Genomic DNA, 10,000 nt, shown 5'->3' on the forward strand with positions numbered 1-10,000 from the left:
CTCTGAGTCGTTGCAGATAAAGTCTGAAGAGCTAAAATGTGCGCGTGCGCACACACACTCTCTCATACACACACACACACACACACACACACACACACACAGAGTGCACAGAGCAAACCCACAATGTGTGTTCTGATCAAACACGGTTTTTTTTTCCCTTTCTGTACATGTATCACGTGCATTTCACTACAAAGGACATCACACCGTTTAAACGCATGTATAGGGGTGGGGTGATCTGGGGGGGGGGGGGGGGGAGATGAGTAGGCCTAGTGACGGCGGGAAGGGAAGAGGAGGAAGAAGAGGGAGGGGGGGGGGGGGGGGAGAGATAAAGACAAGAGACAGACAACAGACAGGCAGATAAAGAGCAGGGTTGTTACTTTTTCCCCTTGTATTATTGTTTCACTACATCTTATTCTCCCCCCTCAACCCCCCACGCCTCCGCCATAGTATTGTATTGTCACGTTCAAAAACTAGAGACAGACAACAGAAGTAGAAAAAGAGAGGATTGTTACTTCTTCTTTTTCTGGAGTATTGTTTCGCTACTGCATCTGTTTGGTTTTTTTGTTGTTTTTTTTGTTTTTGTTTTGTGTGTGTGTGTGTGTGTGTGTGTGTGTGGATTTTTGTGTGTTTTTTTGTTGTTTTTTTTAATCATTAGTATTGTCATCTTGCTGTTGTCGATTTTGTGAGGATGCTGCATTTTGCTTGTCCTGATGAATATCGACACATTGTTGTTGTTGATGTTGTCTATGTTGTCATGTTGCTGCAATTTGCTTGTCCTGATGAATATCGACACATTGTTGTTGTTGATGTTGTCTATGTTGTCATGTTGCTACATTTTACTTGTCCGGATGAATATCGACACATTGTTGTTGTTGATGTTGTCTATGTTGTCATGTTGCTACATTTTACTTGTCCGGATGAATATCGACACATTGTTGTTGGTGTTGTCTATGTTGTCATGTTGCTGCATTTTGCTTGTCCAGATGAATATCGACACATTGTTGTTGGTGTTGTCTATGTTGTCATGTTGCTGCAATTTGCTTGTCCAGATGAATATCGACACATTGTTGTTGTTGATGTTGTCTGTGTTGTCATGTTGCTGCATTTTGCTTGTCCAGATGAATATCGACACATTGTTGTTGGTGTTGTCTATGTTGTCATGTTGCTGCGATTTGCTTGTCCAGATGAATATCGACACATTGTTGTTGGTGTTGTCTGTGTTGTCATGTTGCTGCAATTTGCTTGTCCTGATGAATACCGACACATTGTTGTTGGTGTGGTCTATGTTGTGACGTTGCTGCAATTTGCTTGACATGATGAATATCGACACGTTGATGTTGTCTATGTTGTCATGTTGCTGTAATTTGCAGCCCTACACGATTCAATGTCAGCTGCGCTTGATAGTAATGGATACTTTCGAAACAACGACATAAGAAAAAAACCAAAATTAAAAACAAAGCAAAAACAGAGAACAAACATAATTATAACAACAACTTGTCCACAATGGTCTCGGACAACTGACAAGCGTGTGTATTCGTCATGTGTATCCGTTCACTTTGTCACACATCTCAGAGTTACGATTGAAAAATATTGAGTTGCAGACTGATTAATGGATAGATATTATATGAAACACCTGAATGAAGGAATGAATGAACGAATGAATGAATCAATCAATGGAATGGACAAGTAAATGGTGAAAATTACGCTGTGCATCTGCATGAGTATGGAATTTGGTGCATGTCCGAGTGCATGCACAAGAACTCTCTCTCTCTCTGTCTCTCTTCTGTGTGTGTGTGTGTGTGTGTGTGTGTGTGTGTGTGTGTGTGTCTGTGTGTCTCTGTGTGTGTGTGTGTGTGTGTGTGTGTATGAGTGTTGGCGAGCATGCGTTGTGATTTATTTTATTGTATTTTATCTTTTAGGATGGGGGTGGGGTTATTCACTTCAATACTAAATAAATCCATGGATTAATCACCTGACTGAATGCTGTGAATAACGCAATGTAGTTATCTCACTGTCCATATTCTTTCTGCGAGTGGGAAAGGGGGGGAGGGGCTTGTGGCGGAGGCTTTGATGTCAGGGTTACAGAAATGATAGTCAGCTGTGTAACCCACTTTACAAAAGATTCACACACACACACACACACACACACACACACACACACACACATACATATATATATATATATATATATATATATATATATCCACTCGATCAATGCAACATGTGCGTGGGTGCGTGCGCGCGTGTGTGCGAGGAAGAAAGAGGGAGTGAGACGGTTATTAAAGAAGAGAGTATTAATCAGACCCGAGAAAGTACACGTTTTAGTTCGTTTGCACTACTTCTGTTTGGACCTTTCTCTATATCTCTCGTTCTCACTCTCACTCTCTCTTGCTTACTCGCTCGTTCTCGCGTACGCACACCAGCATACATACGCGCATGCGAGCTGTTCGTGCTTCACAAGGAGATTATGTTTTGTTACTCGTTTCTCTCTTTTTGAGAGAGAAAAAAAAGTTTTTGACACCAAAATCAGTCCTGTCTTTGATACAGAGATTTAATCTTTCCACTCAGAACCAAAATGTACATAACGAATAAAATATGCTTAGGAACTTCCCTTTCATACTGTATTGATAAAAACACGTAAAAGCTCTTACCTGATATGCATGCACACGCGCGCGGAAGCATATTTGTTGTATTCTTGAGAACCAGGCGAAACCAAACATAGAGTGTTGATATGTATTTTAAAAGATGAATTATAAGAAAGAAAACAAAATAATGGCACAGTAAATCACTAGTTAATGAATCATCGTGGATTTAAAACACCCAAATCCAATTGTCCAGCTTGAAATACACACTGTATTAATTAATGTCAGTGTGTTTTGTTTTGCATGTAATCAAGTTTGAAATACGCAGTTTAATATATATATATATATATATATATATGGTTACACACAATATTTATTCTTCACTCTTTCATGATGTGAATGTAAAAATTGAATACGGAACTGACAAGAACGTGTTTGTTTCTTTTTACTCGTTCCATTGTTTAATACACACATAAAGGATTTTTTTTATTGAAAAAGAAGAAGAAAAAGAAGCTTAATGTTAAAACAGAAGGGTCTTGGAGTTTCATTTCTTTCTGTAACTTCGTGTATATTTTTTTTCCGTTTGTTTCTGCATTTCAAATAACTGCATTTCAAATAAATGTTTTTTTTCTATATATATTTTGTTTTCCTTTTGAAACCTAAACAGTGACTGTCACATGAGTTCACCCTCACAGTGACCATAACAACATTGCTATTACCTTCAAGTAGTATGGCAAAGAACATTTTCTCAGTAACAGTGTGCCTAAATTCCAAGAGAATTTTATTCTCATGTGATCTTGCCGATCATGTTTATATTTATGTGTGATTCACAGGTGTTCTCTGGAGCTGTTTAATTCCATCTTTATCGGAAAGGACCAAAGGTAGAGAGAATAAAAAAAACAAACAACATATACACAGTCTTTGCAGTCTCATGCTTTTCAGATTTTCCAACATTCAAAGAGACAAACACTGACCACATGAATTAAGACATGAATGAAAACAGAACGTTTTGTTCATATTTTAAAGGGCAAGGCGTCATTATTTTGATAGCACATCGGACATGTTTCAGCCCCCAGCCCCCCACCCCCATAGACCCCCGTTCCCCCGAACCCCCGCCTCCCGCTGTATTCTTTTGAAATGTTACCACACTTTTGTGCGTAAAGTTTGTTTTTTTGTTGTTGTCTTTTTCGTTTGAGTTTGAACTGCACATGAAAGGATTAGAACTGAAGAGAGAAGTATAAAAAACAACAATAACCCCCCCCCCCAAAAAAAAAACAGGACCTGTGATGCTGCATATCTTTTGCAAAGAATAATAATAACAACAGCAGCAGCAACAACAACACAAGCAATAGTGATAATAATAATGATAATGATAATAATAGATTATTCATCCTCACATGAGACCAGGCTTTGGCCGTTCGATTGTTCTCCTTTGAAATACATCCTGAAATCTGAAAGATTTTGAGACGGTGTTTTCTCTCTTTCTTTCTGTGTATTTTTGTTTGGAATGTAATGGACACTATGTTTCAAGAACTACACGCATATTCTCCCAGCCTTCCTGACAAGATAACGACAGAATGACAGAGATTCAAGTACTTGAGCGAATATACAAAGACCAGTTATTTGTCACATGGTTCTTCCTTTCTTGTCTATACAAGAACATGTACGCAGTTACACATCTATCCTTCCGTTTCATTATTTTCTTCCTTTTTTTTTTTTTTTTTTTTTTTTGTTACCGAGTCTGATTTACAATCAGAATATAGCACAGAAGGCATTGTGTAACATGTGTCGCACCAACCATTTTTTTTATATTGTTATTTTTAAGAAAGATGATGTAATTATGAAATAACCATTTTTCTAGTTTCTTTACTGATTTTCTATGCGAATTTTTAAGTGGAAAAAAAGAATAGGCGGAATAGGCAGTGATAGTATTCGTTTTCATGTCAGATATCTTGTGATGATGAGCCTAAACAATTATGTATTCAGCTTAGTCGAGTTGTATCTGTGTGTGTTTTATTCATTTGATAGTGACATAATAAGTATATTCTCTCTCTCTCTCTCTCTCTCTCTCTCTGTGTGTGTGTGTGTGTGTGTTTCAATAGTGACCTTTCTCATAAGATTGAAAATAAAATTCCCTCTTATACAGATGATGAAAAAAATACTCATGCAGCCACCCACAAATCTTATTTATGCATTCATCTATTCTTTCTTATGTAGGGTTTGGCTTATTCTTTCACTGTGAAATAACATCAACAAAAAGAACGATTTCAATGTTTTTTTTCGAAAGACCACGTGCCTTGTTTAGAATTATGTATTAACGCTGGAACCAGCACTTGATCGACACGACGGATTGTGGTTCACATTCCGTGAGAGAGAGAGAACAAAAAATAGAGGAAAAAGAGAGAGAGAAAGAAAAAAAAGGCCGGATAATCTTGCATGAAATGATGAAAACAGACTCCCTTACTTTCAAGAATAACAACTGCAAAAGATTCCGTTTGCACATGCAAGCTGAAATTTAGTTTTGCCCGAATCTGGTTTAGAGCAGACCTCCAACATTTTTACAAGTCCTTTTAATGAAACGAAATGCTTCGGAAAAGATGGGGGGAAATGCTGGGCTGGGTTGAAGACAGTGAGGAGAGGCAGAGCTCTGGCTCATCCTTCCCTTCTCATCCTCGCCTTCTTCATCGTGACTATCGCCTTCTTTTTCCTCACAGCCCAACTCGAATTTGCGCGGCTCTGTGAATCTCTGCTTTCTGATTGGCCAGTGGGCGGGGACCTGATTTACGAACTGCCCGCCCCTGACAGCAGGGCGTGGCCTTTGGGCGGAGCGGTCGATTCCACTTTGTGACACCAGGGGGAGGACAGCTTGCCATACACGGTTACAGCAAGATCGAGAATGAAAGCGAAACGCGCGTTGGTGGAAAGATAGAATACGGGCGGTTCAGGCTGAATAAAACGGTTAAAATAAAGAGGAATCATGACAGTTTGGACAGCTCGGACGTAAAGCGGATGGATGGATTTGTGCATGTCTGACTTGCGACAAAATCTTGGCTACTGTGAGTACAGGCAGGGTTTTTCCCTTCACACTAACTTGGTTATGTTATCTGCTCTGTTGGTGTGGCGTGCAGTTTGTCCGTGTTTTGTGTCATAACTACTTGGGCCGATAAATCACGGTGGCAGGCGATAAGAGGAGAAAGCAGCGCCAGGTACAGAAGAGATAAATCAATCGGTGTCAAACTGCAATGTTACCCACTGTTCTGGCATTATCGGTGCCTTGTGCTTCGCTCCATTCTGACATTATCACTGTCGATATTTTGCCAAAAGTTGATCGATTTTGGATGTCGAGTATTCACGACCAAAGAAAATTAACCTTTTTCTTTCTACCGCTCTGATTTAGTTTTGTTAGAATATATATTAGTAGGATCGAGCATTCAAAAATATTCTCACTTTTGTTTTTAAATTGATGGATTACTACGGGTCAGTTTATTGTGTTGAAAGTAGGAATTATACATTGTTTTTTGTCTTAACTTTTGTGGCCAAAAGTGTTGTTTTTCATTTATTCATAGTAACATTAAATGCCTATCTAAGACTGAATAGGTGAACAATTATGTGATAGAAAGATAAGCACAACCTTGGTACTCACTTCAATTTTTTTCAGTATGTGTTTTCAGGGGAGTGTTGCAAATACAGATAAAAAGAAATATAAAAACCATTCGAGATATTTTATTATACAGTAGTAATGAAACACTCAGAAATTATATGCATTCAGAAATTATATGAATAAAATTGGCCATTTACCTTATCCCATTTATACAATCCGGTTGTGAAGGTGAGAGTTGATACACATAAACAGTCTTTTTTTTTTCTTTTTTTTTCCCTAATGAGCATCCATATCACTGGACATCTAGGAGTGCGTGTTGGACGACAGACTGAACAAATCACACGACACTGACTAATCTCCTTTGCACGCATGGACGCACGCACGCACGCACCTGAAACACAATCCAAGCATAGAAGCGCGTGTTGAGGGAATTGGACGTGGTGTTGGCAACACATAGGCCGAGAACACAACAAAACGAGAGACAAGCACATGAACATTCCATAGGAGGAGTCCGTCATGACTGCTAGCACATGATCCGTCGTCAGTCTAACACCCCCGCCTTTCCTTTTTGTCTTACTTTTGGTGTATGTTGGTGTATATCCACTATTATAGCAACTTAATTTCAGAGGTGCAGAAAGTCGGCAGCCCGACAAACTTTACTTGTTCGGCCACTCTTTTGCCGCAAAGAGCAGCTTGCAGAGCCCATGAAATTCGCCAAGGAACCGAATGGTGCGGCGAAGGGCAGGCCGCGGGGAGCTTGCACGCGCACACTGTGTGACGTAGAAAAGGGGGCGGGACTACGGGTTGGCTGGTTCCCTGCTGCCAAAGTCAACTCGTCCACTGCTGGCGGGGCCTGACAGCTCATTTGTTATCCCTTTCTATAGTAACCCTGACTTGATTGACAGATTTAGTAGGGCTATCCGCGAGCTGCGACAGCTTACTTGGTAAAGTGTGCAAGTGTTGACGGCAGCGGTGGATGGAGGGCCAGGCTGTTTGACAGTTTTCTCCTTCTTTGACAGGGCACGGGCATTTGTTTATACGCTCGGATATACGCTCTACGACACTGGAGGCTCCAAAACTTACGCAACTCGCCGAGCCGTGTAGCTGTTGAGGGATCCATCGCCGACCGGACGGGAGTCCCTCTCTCTTCGCCATGGCCCAGCCAAGGGTACGTATGTTTTCCTCTCTTCCTTCTTTCTCTCCCTCTTCTCTCTTCCCCTCCCTGTTTTCAGTCAGTCGGCACGGAGCCTCCTGCACGGGCAAGTGACCTGAAACAGTGGGGCCTCCGAGTGGCGGAGCCCATCTTTTCCCCAGAACCTCTTCCACCACGGACGCTCGATCATGTGTGCTGCTGTATCCGAAGTGGATTGTGTGTGAAGTGAGTGACTGCATAAGCACGTTGAGCAGATGAGTGCCGCCTTTGGCCAGCCTTGGTTCGTTCGTGCCAGCTCGGCTAGTAGTGCCAGTACAGGGAGGAAGCATCGGCCGGAGGAACAACACACGTTGAGTGCCAGCCTGAAGCGGAGAGAGAGGGGGTGGTTTTAGCTACGGCTAGCAGAGCTGGTGTGAGTGGTGCACGGGAGAGGTGTGTGGAACGGACTTTACAAAACGTGCAGCAGCGTCAATAAGGGAAACCCTCTCTACACACTCGTCGCTTCCGGTGTTAGTGGTATCGCCAGCTATCGCTTCATTACGGATCGCTGTTGCTGTGTTGTTTGTGGTGAACAGGATTTTTCTCCCCCTCCCCCTCCTCCTCCTCTTCTTCTGTGCTACAACTGCTACTGCTTCCCTGACAAGACAGAGCATAAGTCTTCTTCCACTTCCTCATGACATGAAGTCATTTGCCGTAAGTGTTTACTTTTTTTTTTTTATCCTTATTTATTTTGATTTTCCCTCTCTTCCTCTCTTCTCCATTCCCGCAAAAGTGTCAGCAGATTGAATTTCCATGAAGCAGTGGAGAATTTCCTCTCGGCAGGCGAGGAGGGAGTGTCTGTTCTGTCTGTCTGTCTGTCGGCCAGTGGCACGGATGCGTAACCGACATGCAGACAGCGACTGGTGCGGAGAAAGAGAGAGAGGGGAGGAAGAGAAAAGTTGACAGCACGAAAATGCGTCGGCACGACAGATTGGTAAAGTGGAACGACTCGGACATTGCACGGTGTTTCGTGGTGGTGGCCTTGACTTGGGAGTGGACCATGTCCAGTTTGGAACGACCCTTGTCCGTGAACAAGCATTGCCAAACGTGGACAGACAAGACAGCGTGTTAGTTAGGGGTGAGGGAAAACCTGCCCCGAACTAAACGGCGAGGTGGAGATTGTGCTGTTTGGGTGACACTTACACCCGACCAAATCACTTTAACCCTGGCGACAGACGACATACACCACGAGTCAGGGTTGGTCGGGGGAGAGAGCTCGGGTTCTACCACTACACCCCACCCCTCCTTCTTCTTACTACACACATACTTTGTCGTGTTAACGGCGGGTGTGTGTACTTATGATAGTGTGAGCACACACGGCACAGGGCCGAGGGAGTGTTACGCAGAAATGTTGAGGTCAGGCGGAGTGCACGGACACTGGTACTACTATCGCCTTGTCTTCTTCTGTACCTGGCCGTACTACCCACCACAACCACCACGCCACACCACGTGCCCAACATGTTATCTGGACCTCACTTCGTACCCATTTTTTTTTCTTCACAAACTGTGTTTTGTGTCTGTGTGTGTGTTTGTGTTGTCAAGGTTACGGTAACTTGTGTGTGTGTGTGTGTGTGTGTGTTCCTTCTTTTTGTGTGTGTGTTGTTTTTTGTTTTTTTCAAAACGAATGTTCACACACACACACACACACACACACACACACACACACACACACACACACATACACACGCATAATTTTCAGTTTATTGAATATAGTTTCACTGTAACGTTGTTAAGTTCTTGTTGTCATTATTTTTTTTCCTGGGGTATATCTTACCTGTGGTTTAAAAAAAAAAAAGTAGATGTCCTGTGTTGTGTGTGTTGGATATATTTATTAAAAAAAAAGGGGGGTGGGACTGTAAGGTATTATGTGGATTTGAACACTGTAACAATTCATGTTATTGAAGTAGAAGAGGGTTTTTTATATTAAATACACCAGGTAAGAAATTACCTCGTGATGGTTGAAATCACTATGGTTGTAGTCAGATAGATATGATGATGACTAAGTCACCTGAGTACAGCAGCTTAAAATAGGACACATAACAGTACAGATGATTCTGCCGCTGCTTTTGTTTATTTTCTGTTCTTACTATTGTTTTGATTATTATCAACACACGTAGATCATTCATAGACTCATACACACGCGAGCTGTCATTCTATCAATCTATCAATATATCTGTATATCTATCTTATCTATGTCTGTCTGCATGGTGTGACGGAGAGAAAGACACAGAGAGAGGGAAGTCCACACACGCACGCATACCCCCTCCGCCCCCCGCCCCCCTTCTCCCCCACTACACCTCAGGACTTTCAATCGGCTTGTGTCACATTACCGTATCGCCGTGTTCACGGGTGGTTTAACATTATGTAAAGACTCTGCCTCGAGTTTCATTGCTAATAATAGAGCAGGCGCTATGACAGTCTTGTGCAAGGTCTCAAGATGTACGCTTCTGTCCTCTTTCCTTTTTCTTTTTCTTTTTCTCTCTCTCCGCTGGTTGGCAAGCGGCATAAACCATCCCTCGTGTGCAATGAATAGTGTGCTTCCCGTGAAACCTGAGCAGTCCTGAACCCCTCCAGTTCATGGTTTTATAATGATAAAAATAATTGTCTGCTTTTTTCACGTGGATT

At 42.0% G+C, this 10,000-nt stretch overlaps 1 protein-coding gene across 4 annotated transcripts in view; it reads left to right on the forward strand.

The window, feature by feature from the left end:
- Positions 1-10,000, forward strand: part of LOC143281105 (homeobox protein Meis1-like) — a 335,401-nt gene that overhangs the window by 75,268 nt on the left and 250,133 nt on the right. For 2 of the 4 annotated variants that reach the window (XM_076586062.1, XM_076586065.1), the window contains exon 3: positions 7,203-7,351. In XM_076586062.1, coding sequence (XP_076442177.1) covers positions 7,337-7,351 — 15 coding nt within the window. In that variant the 5' untranslated portion in view covers positions 7,203-7,336. Of the gene's footprint in view, positions 1-5,527; positions 5,639-7,202; positions 7,352-7,413; positions 8,030-10,000 lie in introns of those variants that run through there. The other 2 variants (XM_076586063.1, XM_076586064.1) reach the window with 2 other exon arrangements.

This window comes from Babylonia areolata, chromosome 4, assembly GCF_041734735.1.
Source record: "Babylonia areolata isolate BAREFJ2019XMU chromosome 4, ASM4173473v1, whole genome shotgun sequence".
Classification (NCBI taxonomy): domain Eukaryota; kingdom Metazoa; phylum Mollusca; class Gastropoda; order Neogastropoda; family Buccinidae; genus Babylonia; species Babylonia areolata.